At 42.6% G+C, this 27,894-nt stretch overlaps 1 protein-coding gene across 7 annotated transcripts in view; it reads right to left on the minus strand.

Annotated features, from left to right (window-relative positions):
• Positions 1-27,894, minus strand: part of LOC137634292 (peregrin-like) — a 228,618-nt gene that overhangs the window by 112,045 nt on the left and 88,679 nt on the right. For 4 of the 7 annotated variants that reach the window (XM_068366622.1, XM_068366625.1, XM_068366624.1 and 1 more), the window contains exons 11-12: positions 11,818-11,966; positions 8,554-8,613 (exon numbers count right to left, since the gene is read on the minus strand). In XM_068366622.1, the coding sequence (XP_068222723.1) occupies positions 8,554-8,613; positions 11,818-11,966 (209 nt within the window). The remainder of the gene's footprint in view (positions 1-8,553; positions 8,614-11,817; positions 11,967-27,894) is intronic. The other 3 variants (XM_068366628.1, XM_068366627.1, XM_068366626.1) reach the window with 2 other exon arrangements.

Below are 27,894 nucleotides of genomic sequence, written 5' to 3' on the forward strand. Positions count from 1 at the left end.
TGAGGTCCTTCCACTGGCAAGGACAGTCATGCCTTTAGAAGACTTACTTGCTTTAATGGCTTCCTTTTTCTTGATAATTGTACCAATCGTAGACTGGTTACGGCCATACATACTAGCGAGGGTAACAATGCGCATGCCTTCTTCATATTTCTTTATTATCTCCAGCTTCGTTTCCATAGTAATCATCTTCTTACTTCTCCCTTTAACATCACTAGCAATCTTGGGACCCATGGCTAACGAACTAAGGTTAGAATTAAGAACTAAAATGCACAAAAAATACGATATCGCAAGCATTCACACGAGATCAAGTCTTTACGAAACGCACACAAGATTCTGAACTGAACGCGCATATAACAAAGAGAGAGATAGGCAGCATCTCTCTCAGGCATTGTGGGAGGGATTTCTGCCAATAGAGTATCGGCATCTTAGTGACGCCGTGACGCCGACCAATAGCAGACCAGCTTCTTAGTGACGTATGCAGTGAAGTATGAGCGTGGTGGTAGGCTAGTGACTCACACAGTCGTACGCGTAAAACAGCCAAGTTTGAGTTTTGGAATTCGATGCTGTAAGGTGGGGAAAAATGTCGTAACGAGGACGAAAAAACATCGTATTCCACACGTAATGTGAAAACGTAAGCTGGGGACGCCATAACCCGGGGGTCTACTGTAATTTCTATTTTTCCAAACAATACTTACCTCAAACTACTTTTTAGGACTGGTAAAACCACTCCGCTCAGACCAAAATGATTCAAATCCTACCCCCCACAATGCCTAGCCGCTGACCCGAGCACCATCTTGACCTTAGGTCCTCAGTTCTCGCTCCAACTTTAGCCCAAACTCTGAGTGCCTGTTCACCGGGAACGGACGGGAGGGCAATAACCCAAAAGTAGTTCGAGGTAAGTATCGTTAGGAAAAATAGAAATTACTTTAAATTTCTGATTTGTTCTAACAAGAGATATTAACCTCGAACTACTTTCTTAGGAGACTCAGACTTAGGAGGTGGGGGTGAACTGGGACCAGGACCACCCTGACCTCAGGGGCAAGAAGACCCATGGCAGACACGAGAGAGAGAGAGAGAGAGAGAGAGAGAGAGAGAGAGAGAGAGAGAGAGAGAGGAGGAGGAAAATCACATATCCAACATTAATAAAACACTCAACGGCCAATTGATAACTCTTATTCAATCCCACATTTGTTCCTAACGCTCCAAGGGCATAGGGAACGCGGGGGGGGGGGGGGGGGGGGGGGGGAGGAGGAGGAGGAATAGACAAGTGGGGGTTCAGGAACCTTGTGGGACCTTCACACCTGCTGAAGACCTATCACCACAGGACCTAACGAGAAGGTATCTAACATCTTCCTCGTAACATCTCAAGTAGTGGGTTGTAAAAGTAGACTGCCTCTTCCAGACCCCGGCCTTTAAGACCTGAGAAACTGCCATGTTCTTGGAGAAGGCCAAGGAGGTACCCAAGCCCCTGATGTCCTGAGGGTTAGCATGCTTGGGGGGAGGCACACCGGAAGTCTCATAAGCCCTCCTAATGACCTCTCCCGACCAAAAGGAGGCCGTATTCATCGACACTGCCTTCTTGACCAGGCCCGTGGAGATGAAGAGGGAGGAGATACTCGGACGATACCTAGCTTCTACCCAAGTACTTGCTGACTACTCTTTCCGGACATAGGAGCAAGTCTTCTGGGTCCCCCGAGGAGCCTATCGCTGGAACAGAGAACTCCTCAAACCTTGAATCCACCACCGAGACGTTCTGCGTCTTCACCACGAAGAACGGAGAGAATCTAAACGAGACGTCCTTCCACCCTTTGGAGTGGGAGACCTCGCTGGAGAGTCTGTGCAGTTCGCTCACCCTTTTGGACGATGCCAAGACCAACAGGAAGACTGTCTTCAACGTGAGCTCCCTGTCCAAAATATCCTTCAGGGGCTCGAACGGGGTCTCTTCTAGGAGTCCAGGACCCTGGCAACATCCCAAGCGGGGACCCTGGAGGCTTATGGGGGCATGACTGCTTGAAGTTGCAGATCAGCATGGATAACTGATCCGAGGCCCCTAAGTGCAGACCCTTCAGCTTGAAGACCTGGCCCAGGGCAGCCCTAACTCCTTTGACCGCTGGTACCGAGACCTTCTTCTCCATCCTAAGGAAGATTAGGTAGTCTGCTATCAGGGGGATGGACGCCTCCAGTGGCTTCACTCCCTTACTCTTACACCATTTGCAAAAGGTAGCCCACTTGGCCTGATACACTGCGGCTGAGGACTTTCGCAAATAACCCGCAATGTAGGAGGCCGCTGAACCCGAGAAACCATCCTTCTTCAGCAGGCATTCGATAGTCGCCATGCGTGAAGGGAGAGCCCCTGCGGGTTTTCGTGGAACTTTAGGAAGTGTGACTGACACAGGAGGTCTTGTCTTAGAGGAAGAGGCCAAGGGGGATATGACGCTAGAGCCTGAAGGTCCGCGAACCACTCCCTCTCGGGCCACCAAGGACCACGAGGGTTATCTTCGTGTCCCTGCACTGGAGGAGCCTGTTCAACACCCTCCTGAGGACCCCGAAGGGTGGAAAGGCATAGATGTCCATGTTGTCCCAGGAGTGCTGAAACGCGTCTTCCATCTCGGCCCCTGGGTCTGGTACCGGGGAGCAGTAAATCGGGAGCTTTGCGGTCAGTTTCGTCGCGAACAGGTCTATCACAGGGCAACCCCACCTCTCCAGGATTTCCCTGGCCACCTCAGGGTTCAGGGACCATTCGGCGCTTAGGACCTGGGCCTTCCTGCTGAGACCGTCTGCTATGATGTTTCGTTTTCCCAGAATGAACCGCCATGAGGTCTATGTGTCTCCTCTCGGCCCATTCCAGGATATTTTCTGTCATAAGGCAGAGCTCCCTGGAGTGGAGGCCTCCCTGTATCTTGACATACGCCACTTCTGTGGCGTTGTCGCACATCAGGGCTACAGTCCTGCCCTCTAGCTCCCCTTCGAAAATTGACAGGGCCCTCAGAATGGCCAAGACCTCCTAGACATTGATGTGGAGAGCTCTCTCTCCCTGCGACCACTGGCCTTGTGTGTGAGAGGCCAGGTGGACGCCCCAACCCTCCTTGGAGGCATCTGTGAAGAGCAACGTCTCGGGGGGGGAATCCGTCAGTGGGGTGCCCCACCTGGAGTTCTCCGGCAGGGACCACAACTGTAGGGCCACCCTCCCTTCGGGGGACAGCGGAACCACCCGAGTGGTAAAACCAGTCTGGCACCAGTGATCTTTCAGATTCCACGGAAGGGGCCTCAGTTTGATCCTGCCTTGAGGGACCAATTTCTCTAGGGAGGCTAGATGACCCAGTAGCCTCTGCCAGTCCTTCGCCCTTATAGGGAGGCCCTCGAGGAGTGGCCTGGAAATCTCTCCGAGGTTCCTGATGCGCTCCTCGGAGGGGAAGGCCTTTGCCAAGGTCGTGTCCAGCTCCATCCCCAAGTATACCATCCTTCTTACTGGTGTCAGCTGGGATTTCTCCAAATTTACCACAATACCCAGCTCCTCGCAGAAGGCTAACAGAACGTCCAGTTGCTGCTCCAAGAGTTCCTTTGACAATGAAAGCAGCAACTAATCGTCTAGGTAACGTAGGAGTTGGAAGTAGCACTTGTACGCTTACTACGACACCACGGAGAACACTCTTGTGCAAACCTGCGGGGCCGTGGATAGGCCGAAGCCTAGGGTGGTGAACCAGTAAGCTACCTGCCCCCACTTTTCTGTTATGAGGAAGAGCTCCCTGGAGTGAAGGCCTCCCTGTTTCTTGACATACGCCACCACTGTGGCGTTGTCGCACATCAGAGCTACTGTCCTGCCCTCTAGCTCCCCTTCGAAGATTGACAGGGCCCTCAGAATGGCCAAGACCTCCCGGACGTTGATGTGGAGAGCTCTCTCTCCCTGCGACCACTGGCCTTGTGTGTGAAAGGCCAAGTGGGCGCCCCAACCCTCCTTGGAGGCATCTGTGAAGAGCAACGTCTCTGGGGGGGGGGGGGGAAATCCGTCAGTGGGGTGCCCCGCCTGGAGTTCTCCGGCAGAGACCACAACTGTAGGGCCACCCTCCCTTCGGGGGACAGCGGAACCACCCGAGTGGTAAAACCAGTCTGGCACCAGTGATCTTTCAGATGCCACGGAAGGGGCCTCAGTTTGATCCTGCCTTGAGGGACCAATTTCTCTAGGGAGGCTAGATGACCCAGTAGCCTCTGCCAGTCCTTCGCCCTTATAGGGAGGCCCTCGAGGAGTGGCCTGGAAATCTCTCCGAGGTTCCTGATGCGCTCCTCGGAGGGGAAGGCCTTTGCCAAGGTCGTGTCCAGCTCCATCCCCAAGTATACCATCCTTCTTACTGGTGTCAGCTGGGATTTCTCCAAATTTACCACAATACCCAGCTCCTCGCAGAAGGCTAACAGAACGTCCAGTTACTGCTCCAAGAGTTCCTTTGACAATGAAAGCAGCAACTAATCGTCTAGGTAACGTAGGAGTTGGAAGTAGCGCTTGTACGCTTACTACAACACCACGGAGAACACTCTTGTGCAAACCTGCGGGGCCGTGGATAGGCCGAAGCCTAGGGTGGTGAACCAGTAAGCTACCTGCCCCCCTTTTTCTGTTATGAGGCAGAGCTCCGTGGAGTGAAGGCCTCCCTGTTTCCTGACATACGCCACCACTGTGGCGTTGTCGCACATCAGGGCTACTGTCCTGCCCTCTAGCTCCCCTTCGAAGATTGACAGGGCCTTCAGAATGGCCAAGACCTCCCGGACGTTGATGTGGAGAGCTCTCTCTCCCTGCGACCACTGGCCTTGTGTGTGAGAGGCCAGGTGGACGCCCCAACCCTCCTTGGAGGCATCTGTGAAGAGCAACGTCTCGGGGGGGGGGGGGGGGGGGGAATCCGTCAGTGGGGTGCCCCACCTGGAGTTCTCCGGCAGGGACCACAACTGTAGGGCCACCCTCCCTTCGGGGGACAGCGGAACCACCCGAGTGGTAAAACCAGTCTGGCACCAGTGATCTTTCAGATTCCACGGAAGGGGCCTCAGTTTGATCCTGCCTTGAGGGACCAATTTCTCTAGGGAGGCTAGATGACCCAGTAGCCTCTGCCAGTCCTTCGCCCTTATAGGGAGGCCCTCGAGGAGTGGCCTGGAAATCTCTCCGAGGTTCCTGATGCGCTCCTCGGAGGGGAAGGCCTTTGCCAAGGTCGTGTCCAGCTCCATCCCCAAGTATAACGTCCTTCTTACTGGTGTCAGTTGGGATTTCTCCATATTTACCACAATACCCAGCTCCCCGCAGAAGGCTAACAGAATGTCCAGTTGCTGCTCCAAGAGTCCCTTTGACACTGAAAGCAGCAACTAATCGTCTAGGTAACGTAGGAGTTGGAAGTAGCGCTTGTACGCTTACTACGACACCAGGGAGAACACTCTTGTGCAAACCTGCGGGGCCGTGGATAGGCCGAAGCCTAGGGTGGTGAACCAGTAAGCTACCTGCCCCTACTTCAGCCTGAGGTACTTCCTGCTTGAGGGATGGACTGGGTTCTGGAATTAGAAGTCCTTCAGGTCCAGGGGAATCATAAAGTACCCTTCCCTTATGGCCGCCAAGACTGACCTTGGAGTCTATTTTTAACGGGGTCTTCCTGATAGACTTGTTCAGGGCCGAGAGGTCTATCACGGGCCTCCAACACCCCCGAGGACTTCTGGACTAGGAAGAGTCTGCTGTAGAAGGCCGGGGAGTTGTCCGACACCAGTTGGAGGGAGCCCTTGAGCAACATGGTGGAGATCTCCGCCTGGAGGGCTTCCTTGTGGGAGTAGTCCCGGGATACAAGGTGTCCGCCCCAGGGTCCCTTACCAGGGGAGGGGTCTCGTCCAAGAAGAGGACCCGGTTGTCTTCCTTCAGATCACGCCCTGTCTATGAGTCGGTTCCGGAATTCTCCCAACTTTGCCAATGTTTTTGGAGGCATCCCCCACCGGTGGTGCGGATAGTCATCCGCACGAAGGGGGCCTCTCGCCCTACTTCTTCCTAGGGAATCATGCTCCTCGGGCTCTCCTGGAGGAAGAGGACATGGGCTTGAAGGGACCAGAGAATCCTTGAGGGGCCTTGAAGGAGGGATGGTGGGAGGAGTCCCAGGACCTGCCTTCCTTCACGAGTCTCTCCATCGTCTGCTCCACCAGGTTCTCTGGAAACAGACCTTCCCCTTCCACTAGAAGGTTCTTAAGCAACCAGGGGTCTCCGTCCGAGATCCTTTAAGCCAACTTAATGGCTTTGGCCCCGGACCGGAGAAGCTCTTAGAAGAGGTTCAGGCCTGCTTCGTTAGAGAGATCGTGGTTGGTGTGGAAAGTGGCCACTACCGCAGACCACAAGTCCAACCAGGACATGGCGTGGGACAGGGACCAAGCGGAGGCCTCCATCAACAGGGTCTCCTGTAATGAGAAGGCCTGGACTCCTTAGGCACCATCCCCAAGGGCCTGTCCACCGCCATGGCGAAGTCCAGATCCCTGGGCTCTTCCGCCTCACTCAGGTTGTTCAGGTCCCAGATCCAGGATAGGACCCTCCCGAACATCGACGTTTCCTCTGGTGTTGCGTCCGGCAACACCAGATCCCCGTCAAACCCGAGGGCTCCACTCAAGCGGGGAGACTCGTATCGAGGAGAGCCTCTGGGGGGGGCAGGAGCCATCATGGGCTTGCCTGCCTCACTCGAACGGGGCCTCACCACGCCTGGGGAGCTCACACCCCTAGGCTCCCTCTGCCCGGTCACTGGGGGACCCTTATCCACTTTTGGCTGCATGGGGTCTGCCGCTGGCCCGGCCAGAGAGCCCCGGGAGTCGACCTCGCGATCCTCTCTCCACTCGGGGACCACCATCCCACGGGCAGCCCCTGCTGCGGTGGAAAGTGGGGCTCACTCGTCGAACCTGCGGGGGTAGCCGAGGGCTCCACTCAAGCGGGGAGACCCGTATTGAGGAGCGCCTCTGGGGGGCGGGAGCCGTCATGGGCTTCCCCGCCTCACTCGAACGGGGCCTCACCATGCCTGGGGAGCTCCCACCTCTAGGCTCCCTCTGCGGGGTCATTGGGGGACCCCACCTATTCTTGGACGCGCGGGGCCTGCCGCTGGACGGACGGGCGGCCGATGGACAGGCTGGAGAGCGCCGGGAGTTGACCACAAGCTCCGCTCTCCTCTCAGGGACCCCCGTCCCATGGCCAATCCCTGCTGCGGTGGGCAAAGGGGAACCCCTACTGGCCTTTCTTGGTGAATGGAAACTGCCATGCCTGCGATGACGCCTGTTCCTCCTGCTGCTGCTCCTCCGGCACCTGTGCCGTCTCCACTGACGTATGAGCGTGGTATGAGGTGAGTGACTCGTACAGTTGTACACGTACCGACTGCCAAGTTTGAATTTTGGAATTCGATGCCGTAAGGTGGGGAAAATGCCGTAACAAGGGGAAGAAAAAACATCGCATTCCACACCGTAATGTGAAAAAAAACGTAAGCTGGGGACGCCGAACCCCGGGGGTCCACTGTATGTATGTATATGTGTATGTATATATATATATATATATATATATATATATATATATATATATATATATAGATATATATATATATATATATATATATATATATATATATATATATATATATATATAGATATATATATATATATATATATATATAGATATATATATATATATATATATATATATATATATATATATATCTATATATATCTATATATATATATATATATATATATATACAATTTTTTTTTACTGTACTGTAAAACTAGGGGTTATGGTTGTCCGTTTCAGAGGGCCATCAGCAAAGAACTTCAGAAAGATTCATTGGAAGAATTTGGAAGTAGGAAACCAATGATTAATAGATTTGTATGAAAATTGTTTACAGTATTTTAATAAAAACATATTATCTATGAAATTAACAGTAAAAAAATTATATAAATGTATGGCAAATGCTTACAACAGAAACCATTTAGTCTATGTGAGAGCATGAAAACAACTTTGTGCGTACATCCCAACTTATCATCACAAGATGACTAATAAAATTTTTGGTGACAACCTTAAGTCACACTTTACACCATAAAGATATGGATTAAAAGTTTTCAACTGCTAGCTTTTGTCCCGAAAATCTAAATATCCACTGAATATTAATACCTTACAACAAAAAACCTTACTAAAAATAAAGTGCCTCAATGGTAGCGCATTCATCAAATAAATTCAAGACCCAATGATGCTATCACTCCTCACTAATCAATTAATACACTACTACGCATGCAAAAGCCCAGCCTACCTCTACCAAAAATTTGAATTTTCAAGATCGTCTTAACACCAGAGTTCAATTCAAAATTAGTCAGCACCTGAATACTGCAAACTACTTAGCGGATGCCGATTAATTCATACATATTTTCCTTAAAATCACAGCAGTGAGTAATACCACCACTAAAGACAAACAAAGAACCCATATTACAGTACTACAGCATACACCTTCAACCATGGATAAAACAATCCTCCATGTGACAAGAGGAAATCTCCTTAAAGGGTAGCTTAGTTTAATCACTTACTTTTCAGGAGGTAAGATGGGCACAAAGTTGACAACACCACTATAGGAGGGGAGCATTTGACTATGACAACCAACACACAGGACAGAAGGGATGGTGCGGGTGGAAACAAAATAAGCTGTTAATGCAGGATGATTCCTTCACACACAAATGTGCAGGATACAGTACTGACAGTTCTTTCAATATTAATATGCTAAACTAAAGTAAAAAAAAAAAAAATGGAATTTACAATATTTACATAAGTGCAGACTAGTGGTTTTCAGGGAGAGGGTAAGCCATTTCATGTACAAAGACCTAAAACCAATGTGTAGCAAGCCGCACCTCATGCATGTGATTGGGTTAACACACATACATGCTTAGTGACCAGGCTGTGCAAGCAGGGAACTGTCATTACTAAATCATTTATAATCTACTTATACTAAACTTAGGTTATGGCAGGGAAAGCGAAAATGTAAATAAGTTTTACATCTGTACAAGAGAAATATGTACAAATTTTCTTAGCAAAGCAAACTTAAGAATATAAATAAGTCAACACAAGGATGTGTGATTACATCCAAATGGATTTTACTATAAACTCACAATGCAAGAGTTCACCAAATTAAAATAAATCTGCTGCTATCTTGTAAAACATACCTAAGAATTACACCTTTCTATTAAATTATATAAAACTATTTTATTATGAGTGAAGCTTTTACAAAGCAAACTTTAAACTAAAAGCAACATCACCAATTGAATGCATATTAAAAATTCTTCATCTCTTGAAACTAAACTTGTGAAAAACAAAAAAAAATCAGCCAAAATAAGGTTGGTTGCTTGAATTATAACCTAAGTCCACCAACTTATAAGGAAGTACCATCCAATTTCAGAAAGAATCTGTATATCACCACTGAAGTGAAAAAAACCTGATAGGCAGGATGAGGGAGGAGATATGTTCTTAAAACTTAAATCACATTTCAGAGGGCAAAATCTCAAAAGAAAAATTTCATATATTTTCCTGCATTGCTGCGATTCCATTTCTAAATAGACTTAAATCCCACACCAAACCTATACTGTAAATCAATTTGTGAAGTAATCAAAGATAAGTGTAAAGAGCTCCTTAGTCCAAGCATTAAAAATTTTATAACTCCTTTACTACTATATCTTTAACTATAAAATGTAGGCCAGAATATATAATTAGATTGCACTATTTTCTTTTTTAGTAATAAAATAGCATTTAAAGAATAAAAAGAAGCTGTGCAAACCATGAGCAGCAAACTAAATTCTGAAATATTCTAAATTAAATTAAAAAAAAAATATCCTCAAAAAATTTTGATGAATGCATATCAAATCATCTGCATTCATTTTTCATATAAATCTAATGATGACAAGTTTTCTTTGGAATGTACGGTCTTCTTTGTTAACAATAAATCAATTACAATAAATCAATTGCAATAAATCAAATTTCAAACAAGTTAGGGATTCCTTTCTCTTTGGGTGGAACATTAGTTTTAAGGAACTTGCAGAAATCGGCATGTTTCCCTTGGCGTCATATTATAAAAACAATTTATATCGACATCAAATATCTAGAAACAGGCAAGTTGTAATTTTTTTAATCACTCCTGCATATCAGGTATGAAGGATATAACCCTGAGATGCCTCATTTAGCTAAGGCAAAAGCATACTACAAAGGAATAAAAACAATCATAATAAGCCCAATTACTTACCATAATCACATTAACATTAAGCCCTTTGTAACAAAATTGAGAAGAACTTATTTTTCTTTAATAACCTTGCTTGAAGAAAATGCTATACTACATAATGGCACCATATCAATATTCTATTATTCAATGTGCAAGTACTGCATAAAGAAATCCCCAAAATTCAGTTCTCAATACCAAATGTTTGGAATAGGAAGCCTAGCTAATAAGATAACTGGACAATTTTGCTCTAAGGCAGACCTTTTGCCCTCTTTACACTTATTCTAGTGGCATTATCTTAGTTGTCAATGAAATTATCAATAGCTAAATAAATAAAACTTGAAGACATTTTATCCCAAAGATCATGAATAAGTTAAGACACCAACAAATAAAAATGATCCAGCATTAAAAATCATGAAGACCTTACTTTAGTGTCTCACTAAAGAGTAAAATAAAGGAACTTTTCTTTACAAAGCCCACTGCCATTCAAGAAAGGATTCATTTCAAGCAATGAATGTAATATTTCTTACTTCACTAATCAATTTATGGGTATGCTAAAATATCACACTAAACATCTTAATAAAATGACTAATTGCACCATCAACGACATAATATTACCCGAAATCATTGATCAAATGTGCAAAATACATCGGCCTAAATCTTTTGGGTTCCTATGACAAGGACTTTTACTAGGAGTCTGCCCAGGCAAATTAACTTATCAATGTAAAATAGTAAGAAAATAGCGAAAGAACTCACTACATTCTACTTCTACACATATAAGACAGTTCCCTGGGTTTACTGTTATGGTAACTTTCTTCCAGGCCAAATTCATTTTTCTATGACTAGCTATTTTCTTAAAGTAAAAATTTATAAGATCTTGACATCCACCCCAGTTCTTATAGTGACTTTAAAAACATTATTCTTAACATTGGATAAGTAATGGAACAACTATAATTTTTATCCATTATGAAAAACAAAATCAAATGGGACTGTATCTGATTACCACCTACATAACAATGTCAGTTGTTTTTAAATATATATGGTAGACCTAATCAATAAGCAAATCCCCATATACTCTTAAGTCCCCCTTACAAAGACTACTAAAACTTCACCAACCAAACAAGATGAATAATATGCACTCTGTTTCACACAGGACACTGAAAACATTTTCAGAAGGCAAACCTACGAAACCTTTTTTTTATGCATGTAATATAAGAAAAAGCTAAAGTTAATTCTCCTATTATGCATCAATGAACAAATATAAAAATTCTTCCCCTTTTCTACAAAATATAATTCTTGGTAAATCTGATTAGTTTTGTAAAATAAATATATTGTACTGTACAATTCTTGTGGCAAGTCTGACCAGCTGTATAAATAGACCACCAAAAATTAAACCCAAAAATAAAAGGACAACAATTCAGAATAAAAGCGTAATACCTTTGCTTTCTGGAATTCGGATACCCTATAGGATGACACGAGTACTACTACATCGATTATTACACCTGTATTGCATATAACTAACATGTTTACCAAATATCACATATGTAAAAAAGATATTTAATCAACTTGGAAAAGGCAAAATAACACTTACCGATCTGCTGGAATGGTAGGGACTGATACAATTGGCGCTGCTGAACGTTTTTCGGCCAAGATTTTTCGAGCCTTTTTCATTTTCTGACGTGATGCTGCTTTGGCCGCTGCCTTCTTGGCTGAATCCATGATTTCATCAAGCTGAGGACGCTGAAAAATGAAAACACACTGGCCCTTTAACCACAAAGATTCTTCACAGCAAAAGCAATGCAAGCACTCGATGACCGTCACAATAAGGACGTGTCTGACTGTACATGCTAGTTAGTCCTTAAAAATTACTATTACTATTCAAAAACTATTTTATGCCAAATTAACACAAATTTATTTTACCAACAAGTTTAACAAGAAATTATATTCTTAATTTCTAAGCCTTATCAGTTAACAAAAATTTCCTAATCTCTAGACCATTAAACATATCAATAGATAAATTTTGAATAGATTCTTATAAGTATGGCCTATATTATAAAATGACTCCTGACTAACATATCCAGTCTGGCACCTTGAAGATCGTTACAGCAGCAAAGGCTGGGTTGCAAAGCAAGCTGTTAATGCATTTGTTCAGTGCTGAGGTGTGCAAAACTTAACAATATAATTGCAGAATATACACACACAAACACACATTAGTGAGTAAACAGCAAAACGTCTGTACAAAATCTTTTAATATAATGGTGAAATCACTTTGACTTTGTCCTTTGCAGCCAAAACTATAAAAAAAAAAATATACAGAACTACACGTTACAGTGTTAACTGGTCTACTAGAATTTTACATCGGTGCACTTGTGAGAAACCTCCTCATAATACAAACCCAATGTCATGAAATTTTTCACATGGAATCATCACGATACCTACTAAATATTTTGTATAACAATTACAGTCTATTTTAGATCAATAGTAAAAATAGTTAAAAAAAAAAATTATAATTATATAATTCATCAAAAATCTTCAGATCTAAAATTATTTTGATGAAACAAACTTTCAAACTTAAAATGCGAAACTGCATTTGTCCTTACAAATCCATTACTCACAAAATTTCTTACTTCAGTACAATGGCCATCCAGCAGAAAAAGCTAGTTCTAATAATGAAGGACAAGGAAACTTTTTTTTTCCAAAAATAGATATGCACAAACTAGTAAAAGATGCTGGAAGAGGGGATAATAGAAGAATTAAAAAAGAATAAACAAGAGCATTACAGCTGGGAAATGAAGGGATGCTGCATAGAAATTTTAGAACTCAATAAAGCACAAAACAAGGAATTATGAATTTACTGGATTGGCTTTATAAATTTAGGCCATAAGGCTGGGCTTGGTATATTATTAAACAACCAAGTACAACACAAGGGGGGGGGGGGGAAGGACCTCTGTTAAGACTATGAAGGTAGCCTAAAGGAAAGATGTAAAACAAGATATATGGATCGGAAACATGGCTTCTAAGTTAAAAAGAGTAAGCAAAGCTTGAGAGAACAGAGATGAGAAGGGTGTGGTGGATTACAGGAATATCAGAACTTGAAAGATTGAAAAATGATAAAATACAAAGAATGGGAGAGTAGCAAAGATTAGAGAGGTGATGAGTGTCACAACTAAGATGGTATGGGCACATTTTAAAGTTGGAGTGAGGGTGGCTTGAGAGGAACCTGTTGGGGGGGGGGATTAGGATGGAGGCAGAGAATTAGATGCGATATAAGGTGAAGGATGATATGGAAAACTTGGTAGAAGAGATGCCTTTGATAGAAGGTCTTGGAGAGGGTGCACTAGGCTACCGACCCTAAAATATAAGTATAACGGTGGGAAACAAGAAGACACTTTAAAAAGGTGTGGTTGTGGATACCAACATTAATCACCAAAGTACAGAGGAAAGACCATATTACAAATGAAGTTAAGATGGGAAGGGGAAATCTAAAACCTATGAGATTACCAAGATTCAGATGGTTTGAACATGAGATGAGAAAATTTGAGGAACAGTTGGTTATAAAAGTATGGTTAGTAGGAAGACAAAGCCTGTAAAAGGCCAAAGATATAATAGAAAAAGCTTAAGAGGTAGATAAGGTAGGATACCCGGCAAAAAGTACACAAGACAAATAAAATGACAACAAAAACATTTAATGATAACTTCTCTTGGAATTCAATAATCAATCTTAATGTTTTAGACTCGGTAAAATGATGTAAGATCCTACTTTTCTCTGCTGAAATAAAACCAAATGACATCTCGGGATTATGTAGGTAGTTCTGCCTAAAGGGCTTTTATATTTAAGGCAAAATTTGCCTCACGCAGCCAACCTTCCATACAGGTACAGTAGTCATCAATTAATAGCAGAGATAAGTTCCAAAACTCTCAGTGAAGGAATTGGTATCAGAGCAACAAGTCCCCTTTCCAATATTCAAGGCATACAGTACTGAACTGTTACTGAGGGGTGGCCTATTTTGAACTCTTAACTTCCTAATCATACACACCCATTGTCTCTTAAAGAACAGCGGTGTTAAAAATCTAAACAATATTCAAAGTAAATCAAATGATTAAATGACATACTGGAAGAATAGAAATTCAAAAATGTCTATATGCTAGTCAATGGAAAAAAATTTATTCAGCCATCTCACAACATACTGTAAACACATTCAATCTTAGTTTTTCTTAAGACAACTTTTTTTATTTACTTTTCAAACAAAACAATCGCTAAAGAAGTCCTATGAGCTTGCGGTTCATCATTAATAATTTTTTCTGTTTTATGTTTTACTACATAAGAGCTAATCCTTCAAGGCCCTGAAGACAAATTTCCCTTGGTGAAAAAATGAATGAAGATGTGATAACAATATCAACAGATAAGTCATTGTGATCTGGAGGCTAAAATTACACAGAGGAGCTACCAATACACTTTACTTGACCTATAAGAAACTTTAACAAAGGTTTTTGATTTTTTTACCCTTCAAATAGACGTCAAATAAAAACACACAGGTAAAATGCTAGTAAAAGGAAAACAAACTTCTGATGGGGATTCCATAATAATGAAAGCTATTACTGTAGTACTGTATGTCATCAAATTGGTAACATAGTAACTGTAAGCTTTACAAACTCAAGTGTAGGACCCAGTTATTGTGGTCTCCATAACAACTTCCTTCTTTCCTAGCTCCATGATACCGTCTCCAGTAAATTGCTCAAAATCAATTGCTTGAAAACAAAATGCTTGAAATTAATTGCTCAAAAAATTATTCCTCGAACAATCAATTCCTCGAAAGACAGATTGCTTGAAAATACAAAAAATTGTTTGGTTATATAAATGATAGAAACTAAAATTCATAAATCTGTCTATCTTTACAATGAAAGAGACAAAAAAAAAATGAATTCAGTACTGTATTAATATATAGTATTGGGAGCAAAACTTCTTAAATATTCTTTAACATTTCCCGTGTCATCATAGCTAGATAAAATACAATTTAATATTTGCGCAAACTCACGATAATTTCTTCTGCTTCCAGGTACAACAAAAAATAAGGTTTACAAAAGAAAGTCATTAACAGCTACGATAAAGTTATTTAGTAATGGTGTTTATAGAATGTGAATCAGATTTTGAATAGTTTAAAGAACTAATATCGACTTTCGAGCAATCTGTATTTCGAGGAATTGACAGTTCAAAAAACACTTTTCAATATTAAACTTACCCGATAATCATGTAGCTGTCAACTCCGTTGCCCGACAGAATTCTATGGAGGGATACGCCAGCTATCACAATACTAGAAGGGGGTGTACTTACCAGCGCCACCTGTGGCCAGGTACTCAAGTACTTCTTGTTGACACCTCCTCAATTATTCCTCTGTCGTGCTTCCGGCAAGACGTTCTGGGATACGCTTATGTTCTTGGAGTATTTTCACGACTTTGGTGAAGTATTTCTCTTTGATTTCGGCTGTCGCTTTACTGGAAACTTCTATATTAGCTTAGTTAGCTTTTGGAATTAATTTGATTAATTATGGTGACGAAGAGAGTATGAACTCTCTTTCACCTTTAAATGGCCGACCCTTCCCTTAGACGGAAGTGTTGGTGTCTAAGAGAGTATAGACTCTCTTTCTTTATTTTGCTTAACAAAAGTTATAGATTTATTTTATATCTCTCCGCCTCTTATAAGCCTCTTCGATTAACTTCCTTTTATTATAAACTTATTAAAATTAATTTTTATATTTGTTTATATTCGACCTTCCTAATAGTAGGCGGTCTTTTCTTGGTACCGAAGTTAATTAACATTGAGCCCGTCATTTTGGTTTTACCTGTTAACATATTATGCTATTTTAATGTCTTTGAAAGAATTTCTTTGATAGTCTCGTACTGTTTTCAAAGTTGAACTAACGTTTTGTTTTGTCTCTGAAGTTGTTGACGTTCAGAACGTTCAACTTGCGCTCTATCGTTACGATAGAGAAAGAATTTTCACGGTTTCACGTTGCAGTAAGAGTAACCGTGTCTAGCGTTTTGTTCATTCTTTCTTAACTTAATGGTTTTAATCCTTATAAAGGAACTTTTCATTTTGGGAAATATTTCAGTTTTTTCCTTTAACAATAATATGTTTTAACGATATATATGATTGGGCTCTTCTCTCAGGTTCTAAGTCAAGAGAGAGAGAGAGAGAGAGAGAGATAGAGACGGAGGGAGAAAGAGGAGGATAAACGTTTCATTCAAGCGTGTAACGTTGTTATCGTTTTTGCTCTTCTCCCTAGTCTCTTTAGGGGAAGAAGGTAAACGTTTCTAGAGTGATCTAGTGTTTAGTCTCTTTCCAGCCACTGAATTATTTATCTTTCATTAGATTTTTCTGTTACATTGTAATTCTGTTTTCGCAATTACTAACTTTTGAGAAAGGATAGAATTGCGTGTTTCAGGTACAAACCACTTAAAGTTTCGAGTTCAGTGAAATAAGTGCAAACAGAAAATCAAAGTGATAAGTGATTAGCGCAAAGTGTGTCAGTGTTGTGCGTGAGGGTACTTCTGTGCGCGCCAGTCGTCCTCCCAGTCCGGGACCTCTTGCAAGCTCCCAAGCCCAGGGGAGAAGCAATGTCGAAGGGCAGAAGGGTTCAGCAGGCCTTGATCGGCGCACAGAAGTATCCTCGGTGGTTGTGGGCGTGTCTTACCGAGACCGTCACTCCCACCCGCAGACGATTGAGCCCTTATTTTGCTCGTCTGCAGAAGAAATTTAGGGGAGAAAACGCTGGTCTCAGGTCTCAAGACCTCTTAAACGTAAAGTCCAGACCTATGCCAGACGTACGAAGTTAGAGTTCAACAACCCGGATGCAGTCATTGGGTTAGCTCTGACTCTCCTCAGTCATCAGTTGAATGCACTCCGCCTAAGAGGAGTAAGGTTCTGCCACAACAGAGCTCGACTGTTAAGGCTTTACCTCAGCCTACTGTAGTTTCTGCCGACCCCAAGTGGACTCTACTACAGTCCATGCAAGCACAGCTTTCGGACTTGATGCGTGAGTGTCGGGCTGAGAGTGTTGCGCCTCCGCCTCCGCCTACACTCCCTCCGCCTGCGCTCGCTCCGCCTGCGCTCGCTCCGCCTGATCGCAGTACCACCTGCCAGGCGTACGATGTTGAGCCACGTTCTGAGTTTGCTGTTCCCAGTGGTGTTCAGCCTCCGCCTTCCTTAAGGCAACCTTTACAATGGGATCAGGAGGATTATACCTCTCTTCCTCCGCCTCCACTTGCTGCTCCACCAGTGATGCAACACTCGGTTGAGGTACAACAACCTCTCCCGTCCATGAGTCAGTCTCCTCAGCTCTCGCTGCAGCGAGCTCAACCCTCCTCAAGGCAAGCACCTCAACACCTTAGCCTTGCGCCTCAGGAGCCTCAACTTGCGAGATTTTTACTGCGTTCTGCGCAGCCACTACCTTTTCGCTCTCAGCTCACACCGCAGGAACCTCAACTCGTTCCTCAGGAACTTGCTACTGCGCATCCGCCAACCACTCAGCAAGCGCAACCCTTGAGTTCAGCCACTCATGCCAGGAGTCAGCCTCCTCCACCCATGCGCCTACCTTCTGCTACTTCCTTTGATCAGCCTTTGCAGACTGAGCCTCAGGTGTTCCCTCAACAGAGTCTTGAAGAGGAAACCACAACTATTGTTGTTCCAGCTCGTTCTGACTCTGCTGTTCAGCATACCTTACCTCCATTTTCAAACCTTATGATAATGGAGGTTATTTGTATTACTTATAAAAATATATTTGTATTCCTGGCAATATATTTTTAACAATATCGCAAAATATGGCATAAATATGAATCATGAGTTATGAATGTAAGGTATATATTATGTTGATATTAAAACCCCATGCAAGCATGCATAAAGCACTCTAGCACTGGTCATGGAATTTCTGAGAAATGTTAAACGCCATGCACACGCTCTGCTTACCTTACATGCTCTGCTTACAGCATGCTCTGCATACTACATGCTCTGCATACAGCATACTCTGCATTCAGCATGCTCTGCATACAACATGCTCTACATACAGCATGCTCTGCATACAGCATGCTCTGCATACAACATGCTCTGCATACAGCATGCTCTGCATTCAGCATGCTCTGCATACAACATGCTCTGCATACAGCATGCTCTGCATTCAGCATGCTCTGCATACAACATGCTCTACATACAGCATGCTCTGCATACAGCATACTCTGCATACAACATGCTCTGCATACCTTACCGCATGCTTCTCAGTCACACATCTTTGGTTGTTGCCAACTCACTAGACTGTCAAGCAGTTTCATAACGTTGCCTTCTAGTCAGCTGCTTTTGCACCAGTGAACCCTCACTGAGAGAACTTAGCTTTTCTAGGATATGGTCCCTGTAGATGAGAAAGTTCTTTTCTCCCTCCTTCTGATATTCCCTTGAGGACTCTGTCATTTGGAGGGAGCCTTTAGCTGCATAGCCTCCTATGGACTTTTATTTAAGCATAACATGCTTCCAGGGAAGGTAATGGTTCCACTTCAGTCGCTAATCCCGTCTGTTACCACACCTGCTCCCATAGACCTTGAGCTGTGTTACAAGACATGCAGTCCAAGCTTAGTCCTTGTTAGAGGATTTTTTGTTTACGGAGTCAATGTGTCACGGGGAAGACGTTCAACAACCAACAGAAGTGACTTGTTGTGACGCAGTGCGGCAACCTCAGCAACCCGATAAGGAGTTTGTCTGTACGACCCAGACAGTCTAGACAGATTCGGGTTGTCACTGTACTTCCTCGCTTGCCCATGATTGACAGTTCACAGACTGTGCAGCAGTACCATGATCTTGTGTCCGGCTCCGTCAGACGACTGGCTTTTAAGAGCTCCCACAAGTCGTCGCTGTCTGGAGATTTTCAAATGGACTATGGATCTGACCAAGGAACTGGGCCTCCTGGTCAATTTTGAGGAGTCTCAGCTCGTCCCATCCCAGACCATTGTCTCCTTGGGTATGGATCTTCAGAGTCGAGCTTTTCGGACTTTTCCGTCGGCCCCAAGGATCTTCCAAGCCCTAGAATGCATCCAGAGCATGCTGAGAAGGAACCGATGCTCAGTCAGGTAGTGGATGAGTCTAACAGGGACACTTTCATCGCTGGCCCTGTTCATCGTGTTAGGGAGACTCCACCTCCCCCCCCTTCAGTATCATCTAGCTGCTCACTGGATAAAGGACATGACGCTAGAGACGGTCTCAGTTCCTGTTTCCGAAGAGAGGAGGTCTTCTCTCGCGTGGTGTAAGAACAGCTTTCTTCTCAAGGAAGTCTACCTTTGGCTGTTCAGAAACACGACCGCCGTCTCCTCTCGGACGCATCAGACACGGGCTGGGGTGCGACTTTGGACGGACAAGAATGCTCGGGAACATGGAATCAGGAGCAAAGGACACTTCACATCAATTGCAAGGAGTTGTTGGCGGTTATTCTGGCCTTGATAAACTTCAAGTCCCTCCAGCTTAACAAAGTGGTGGAGGTGGACTCTGACAACACCACAGCCCTGGCTTACATCTTCAAGCAGGGAGGGACTCTTTCATGGAAGTTGTTCTAGATCGCAAGGGACCTACTCATCTGGTCTAAAGATCGAAAGCTAACTGGTAACGAGGTTCATTCAGGGCGGTATGAATGTCATGGCAGATCACCTCAGACGGAAGGGTCAGGTCATCCCCACAGAGTGGACCCTTCTCAAAAATGTTTGCAGCAGACTTTGGGCCCTGTGGGGTCAGCCAACCATAGATCTGTTCACTACCTCGATAACCTAGAGACTCCTGTTGTATTGTTCTCCGATTCCAGACCCAGCAGCAGTTCACGTGGATGCTTTTCTGCTGGATTGGTTCCATCTCGACCTGTATGCATTCCCGCCGTTCAAGATTGTCAACAGGGTACTTCAGAAGTTCTCCTCTCACAAAGGGACACGGCTGACGTTGGTTGGCTCCGCTCTGGCCCGCGAGAGAATGGTTCTTAGAGGTACTGCAATGGCTGGTCGACATTCCCAGGACTCTTCCTCTAAGAGTGAACCTTCTAAGTCTACCTCACGTAAAGAAGGTACACCCAATCCTCCACGCTCTTCGTCTGACTGCCTTCAGACTTTCGAAAGACTCTCAAGAGCTAGGGGCTTTTCGAAGGAGGCAGCCAGAGCGATTGACAAAGCAAGGAGAACATCCACTCTCAGAATCTATCAGTCTATAGGGGAAGTCTTCCGTAGCTGGTACAAGACCAATGCAGTTTCCTCAACCAGTACCACTGTAACCCAGATTGCTGACTTCCTGTTATATCTAAGGAAAGTAAGATCCCTTTCAGCTCCTACGATCAAGGGTTACAGAAGTATGTTGGCAGCGGTTTTCCGCCACAGAGGCTTGGATCTTTCCACCAACAAAGATCTACAGGACCTCCCTAGGTCTTTTGAGACCTCAAAGGAACGTCGGTTGTCCACTCCAGGCTGGAATCTAGACGTGGTCCTAAGGTTCCTTATGTCATCAAGATTTGAACCTCTCCAATCAGCCTCTTTTTAGGACCTCACATTAAAAACTCTTTTCCTCGTGTGCTTGATAACAGCTAAAAGAGTAAGTGAGATCCACGCCTTCAGCAGGATCATTGTTTTCACATCTGAAACGGCTACATGTTCCTTGCAGCTCGGTTTTTGCTAAACGAGCTTCCTTCACGTCCTTGGCCTAAGTCGTTCGAGATCCCAAGCCTGTCCAACTTGGTGGGGAATGATCTGAAGAGAGTACTTTGCCCAGTTAGAGCTCTTAGGTACTATCTAAAAAGGTCTTAACCTTTACAAGGACAATCAGAAGCCTTATAGTGTGCTATCAAGAAACCTTCTTTTCCAAGTTCTAAGAACTCAGTTTCTTACTATTCAGGCTTCTGATTAGAGAAACACATTCTCATCTGAAGGAAGAAGACCTTGCTTTGCTGAAGGTAAGGACACATGAAGTGGGAGCTGTGGCTACTTCAGTGGCCTTCAAACAGAGCCATTCTCTGCAGAGTGTTATGGATGCAACCTATTGGAGAAGCAAGTCAGTGTTCGCATCATTCTATCTCAAAGATGTCCAGTCTCTTTACGAGTACTGCTACACCCTGGGATCATTCGTAGCAACGAATGCAGTAGTAGGCGAGGGCTCAGCCACTACATTCCCATAATCCCATAACCTTTTAACCTTTCTCTTGAATACTTTTTATGGGTTGTACGGTCGGCTAAGAAGCCTTCCACATCCTTGTTGATTTGGCGGGTGGTCAATTCTTTCTTGAGAAGCGCCGAGGTTAAAGGTTGTGATGAGGTCCTTTAGTATGGGTTGCAGCCCTGTATACTTTAGCACCTTTGAGTTGATTCAGCCTCCCAAGAGGAACGCTGCGCTCAGTAAGGAAGACGATCTTATTAAAGGCAGAGTAACGGTTCAAGTCGACTTCCTTACCAGGTACTTATTATTTCGTTGTTATTGTGGATAACTGATTATATGAAATACGGGATACTTAGCTATCCTTTAATCTTGTACACTGGTTTTCACCCACCCCCCTGGGTGTGAATCAGCTACATGATTATCGGGTAAGTTTAATATTGAAAAATGTTATTTTTATTAGTAAAATAAATTTTTGAATATACTTACCCGATAATCATGATTTAATCGACCCTCCCTTCCTCCCCATAGAGAACCAGTGGACCGAGGAATAATTGAGGAGGTGTCAACAAGAAGTACTTGAGTACCTGGCCACAGGTGGCGCTGGTAAGTACACCCCCTTCTAGTATTGTGATAGCTGGCGTATCCCTCCATAGAATTCTGTCGGGCAACGGAGTTGACAGCTACATGATTATCGGGTAAGTATATTCAAAAATTTATTTTACTAATAAAAATAACATTTTTTCGAGCAATTGATTTCCAGCATTGTGTGTTTGAGCAATTCACCTGGAATCCCACGATATAGTAAAAATGTATTCACTTGCCATTCCACTTTTATGAGCCTTCAATATTTAGCTCTATACCCTTTAGTTCTAACAATGTATTATACTGTAACTGTATAGACTTTCAGGAACACACTAACAAACTCCTTAAGGTGAACTTCTTACATTCTCTCTACATCCTTTCTCTTCCCAATACAGGTATCCCTCACCTTTGGTCGGTAATTAGCTCTGGGAGAGGAGATTTAAGTTGAAAAACAACTCGTTGGAAAACGACCTAAGTCGAATTTACTTGTCACTAGGCTATTATTATTATTATTATTATTATTACTTGCTAAGCTACAACCCTAGTTGGAAAAGCAGGATGCTATAAGCCCAGCGGCTCCAACAGGGTAAATAGCCCAGTGAGGAAAGAAAAAAAAGGAAAAATAATCATTTTAAGAAGAGTAACAATATTAAAATAAATGTCTTATATAAACTATATAAACTTTAACAAAACAAGAGGAAGAGAAATTAGATAGAACAGTGTGCCCGAGTGTACCCTAAAGCAAGAGAACTCTAACCCAAGACAGTGGAAGAACATGGTACAGAGGCTATGGCACCACCAAAAAAATAAACCAAAAATAACCATTCCAAATTCTGTATTTTATCTATAAATGCAATTATAATAATATGTGGTTACAGTAATAATAAGAATCTATTCAAGCTTACAAACAAATAAATCTTAATTTATAATGTAGAACCGAAAAAAGTAATCCAATTTACAACTAGTTCATATGTACGTACATCCATACTTGTAAATGTCGATATTTACAACTTAGCCTGTTTAAAGTAAATAGCGGGATCTTTATTTGTGAATGGGGTTTGCTCTAAGATAGTATAAAATAGAATGATTTTGTAAGGTTAAATACCAAATCAAGTTATAAAAATTATTTTGTGATAGTATAAAATAAACTTAGTTGTTACATTTACCAATATCTATATTCATTATGTATATATATATATATATATATATATATATATATATATACATACAGTAGGGTCCCGAATTACACGTGTTCTAATTACGCGATCGATAGTTTTTAAAAATTAATTTTCCTGTATTTGCGAGGAGCATTCTAAATCCGCGAGTCAAGCACCGCGAAGCATAGGAAATCTATTGTTTTCTTAATTGTATTGGGGGGGGGGGGGTGATGGTTCCCCGATGTCTGAGAAGGGGGGGGGGGGAGAATGTGAGAGAAAGATTTCTGTTCAAACATTTTTAAGACTAGTTTTGGATGAAAAATGTTAAGGTTTGCCCATCTGTTGTGTGAGCTTGTCGCTAGGCCTAGCCTAACTGTCCAACACCTATATGTATAATATTCCATATTTGTACTAATTAATTTTTATACTTACGTTGTGATTATGGTGAAAAATCCTTATTCATTAAACTTTAAATTAAAAACCATCAAAATAAAGACTATTTTATATCATGCTACTGCCAAACATGTCACCACAACCAAACCCATTACTTTGTTTAGTACGTTCCATCGCCGATCATAACGAACTCGCTAACCAATTTTAACATCTGTCTATAGGTTAACTTTTGCGGCAAAAGATATCTTACCAGGTACTATGTAATAATAATGTTATAATTAATGTTTTATTTATCCTTAGAAAATCAAAATATATGAAATATGAGCAATTTTGTTTCGTGTTGTTTTTTTTTTTTTCCTAAAAAAAACGCCTTCTTAAAAGGAAAACGTTTTTTTTTTACGTTTCATCGTCGATCATAAACGCATTTACTCCTGAAAGTGATATTGAAGAGCTTTTACTAAAGATGTTATTATAAATAAAGATTATAAATAGGTGGTAAAATATCTATAATTAAAGTGTAGCAGCATCAAGAAATGTTGGGGTTCGCCCTTTACATAAGAATGTACTGTACATTGGATTAGACAGAACGTAGAAAAAATCAATTAGGGAAAAATCGGTATTCGATATCCTCTTCATCAGCATCGTCATTCGTCAATCGGGCTTTTTATTTTTTTTATTCTCAGTCGCTAACTAGTTATCGCACTGCCAAGATCTGCACACATTCCGATAATTCACATTTGAAGGTTTTCTGGGAGAGGATGGATAGAGAAAATACCGAACTATATAAAATGTTTTTTTAACCTGTTAAGCGTCACCCACGTGATAAACCGTTCACCACGATCTACTCGGTACCGCCTTCAACTGTATATTCCGTTCATGACTTTAATTGCCTTTTACAAGCCGTCAGTCTCGTGATGTTACTTTACTCGTATAGTAAGTATAGGATCACCACTTGGCAACACTTTCAGCATATGGGGACTGTGAATAGAAACTTATATGATGTCTGGCAACTATTTTTCTGAAGGTAGCTTGATGTTACAAAACTGTGGTTTCCTATCAGTGCGCTCGGGCGTTCATGCATAAGTGGTTATTTGTTGTTCCATTTGTAATGAAAGGTCTAAAGAGGAAGGTTATTTCTTTAGATGAAATAAATGATATTCTTGTTGTGGAATTTGATAATGATAACCTGTTTGATAATGAGAGCACTAGTTCTGAATCCTCCAGTGATGAGTATATTGAAGAAACAAAGTTTTCTTTCGATGTCGTAAGCGAAAATGACTTCTCATTACCAAATGACTGGACAACGAAATTTCACAAAACTATAAAAAGAGAGAGAGAGAGAGAGAGAGAGAGAGAGAGAGAGAGAGAGAGAGAGAGAGAGAGAGAGAGAGAGAGAGAGAGAGAGATAAATAATGTACAAATGCATGACGAACATATTTGAAAACTATACAGGAAACGATATGAAGAGAGAGAGAGAGAGAGAGAGAGAGAGAGAGAGAGACCTATCCCTTTCCTTTTGTTGCTTATCCAGGCGTAAGATTTACGATTGAAGATAAAAAGAACCCATTAGAATATTCAGTATTATGTAGCCATTTGAAATTAAATAATAGTAGTATTAATTGTTTTTTTTACTCAACCATTTAATTAATATCCCTACTTTTAACTATAATTACGAATTATAAGCATAAAGAAATTATATTAACTTTGAAAAATTATCATTAGTGAAATGACCGCTCAGGGCAAAAAAAACGTGATTATCGTACAGCAGCCTAGTGCACACTTGCGCCTAGTGGCCGTGTTTACGTGTGGGAGTGTCATCATGGATATACAGTACTATACTGTAATTTTTAACTATTGCTAGATACGTACAGTATCAAACCTTGAAAACCCTTTTTTGTTTTTTATATCTATAGGAAATAATTCTACATCATTCGGAAAATACTGAAAACAGTAAGCTATGCATAGTACAGTAGTAAATACTACAGTCATAGAAAATTATCAAAACTTTAACAACTTTTTATTGTTTTATTTATCCATAAAAGAAATTTTTTACAGTATTTTATAAAAAAAATCTATAAGAAGGATTTCTTACAGTATTGTTAAGATAAAAGCTACAGTATATATATATATATATATATATGTTTTATATATATATATATAGTATATACATACATACATACACAAACACAGTATATATACAGTATATATATAGCTAGAAAGCTAGAAATGGAGTGAAAAAAAAAATTGACGGGTAGGTTGCTGTTTGCTGCCATGATGTGTTTCGAAATATACGAATTTCCAATTACACGAGGCCTTTCATCGACCAAATTCTCGCATAATTCGGGACCCTACTGTATATATACATATAAATAAATAAATAAATAAATAATTATATATATACATGAATGAATAAATAAATAAATAAATATATAAATATATATATGTATATATACATATATATACACACATACAAACAACTATCGTATTTTACACTAATCAAAAAAGAACAGAACAGACAAACTAACTTGAATAACTATTCAAATAGGCCCCACTGTATTCATTATAATCATAAAAAGCTGTCCCACAAAATTGACGAAGAAAGTGCAAACGATGAAAATAGTGGGGAGAGCTCTCTGAAAGGCCAACACAATTAAAGGAAACACCCGACATTAAAACAATGAAAACATCACAAATTTTAAGTAATTTGTATTTAACAGTACTTACCTCGAACTACTTTCTTAGGAGGATCTGGGATCTCCTTAATCACCGACCACGAATTTTGCGTAGTTCCCCCTCTCTCCGCTACCTTGTAGGGGCGCTCTGGGGCGGAAGAATACTCCCCCTGGGGCGAACCCGGGTCAGCGCGTGAGGCCGCGCTTGTTAGCTCGTCAGTAAGCGTATGTTTAAGTCCTCCTCGAACTCCTGTAAGATACTCGGGGTAGGATGGGAGGGCCATAACCCGAAAGTAGTTCGAGGTAAGTACTGTTAGGAAAAATACAAATTACTTAAAATTTGTGATTTGTTCCAACATGGAGTACTTACCTCGAACTACTTTCTTAGGAGACTTATACTTTAGGAGGAGGGAGTGGCTTACAGTTCGGAATATTCGAGACTTCCTGGGGCACATGACCTAGATAGGAGGCTAGGTCTGGATTGCCCAGGGAGAGGTAGGAGAGTAGGGGAAAGCACGCAAAAGTCTACCTTATGTACAACTCACCTTTAATTATAATTCAGACATGATGTGCCTCAGCGTCCCACTCTCACATGGAAGGAGGATGGGGAATACAGGATGGGATATAGGAAAAAAGGGGTAGCAAGGAGGAACCTGTGTCCCTTCCCATGGGCTACCCGGGGCCCTAACTACTAAACTTGTTGCATAGCCGAAATGACTGGTCCGATGGAGAAGGCATCTAGGGACTTCCTTGTACAGTCCTTGAGGTAATGGGCTGTAAAGGTGGACTGCCTAGCCCAAGTGCCTGCCCGTAAGAACTGACCTACCGCCATGTTAGTGTCAAAGGCCAAGGATGTACTAAGACCCCTAATATCATGGGGTCTCGGGGGGTACCAGGAACCGTAGAGCCCTCACTCTCATAAGATCTTTTTATAACCTGATGCAGCCAGAAGGATATAGTGTTCTTGGAAACTGCCTTCTTGATTGGACCTGTGGAAACAAACAAACTCTTAACAGCTGGTCTGAGTTTGGACGTTGTGCTGAGGTATTTCCTGACCGTCCTTACGGGGCACAAGAGCAGGTATTCCGGGTTCTCCGAACGCGGAATTGCCGGAATGGAGAATTCCTCAAACCTAGGATCTGCAATTGCAGGGTTCTGGGTTTTTGCCACGAACTCTGGCAAGAACTTAAACGTCATGTCTTTCCAACCTTTCAAGTGGGAGACCTCGAAGGATAGTCCGTGGAGTTCACTTGCTCCTTTAGCCGAGGCCAGAGCTAGTAAGAAGATGGTTTTGAGGGTGAGGTCCTTGTCCAGAATATCTTTGAGTGGCTCGAAAGGAGGCCCGAGAGGGCCCTGAGGACCATGGCTACATCCCACTGGGGTACCCTCGAGGAGAGGGGGTCACACGACTGCTCAAAACTCCTGATGAGCATGGAGATGTGGCGCGAGGTACCCAGGTTGATGCCCTTGAGCTGGAAAACCTGGCTCAGTGCCGCCCAAACTCCCTTGATAGGTGGGATGGAGACTCCGAGGTCATTCCTCAAGTGCAATAGGAAGTCTGCGATACTGTGGACCGAAGCGTCTAAGGGCCGCAGATTCTGAGTGGCACACCATTTGACAAATGTTGCCCATTTTGCCTGGTACACAACGCTTGAGGACTTCCGCAGATAGCCTGACATCCTGTCCGCAGTTTTGTCCGAGAA

The sequence above is a fragment of the Palaemon carinicauda genome, chromosome 44 (genome assembly GCF_036898095.1).
Source record: "Palaemon carinicauda isolate YSFRI2023 chromosome 44, ASM3689809v2, whole genome shotgun sequence".
Taxonomy (NCBI): domain Eukaryota; kingdom Metazoa; phylum Arthropoda; class Malacostraca; order Decapoda; family Palaemonidae; genus Palaemon; species Palaemon carinicauda.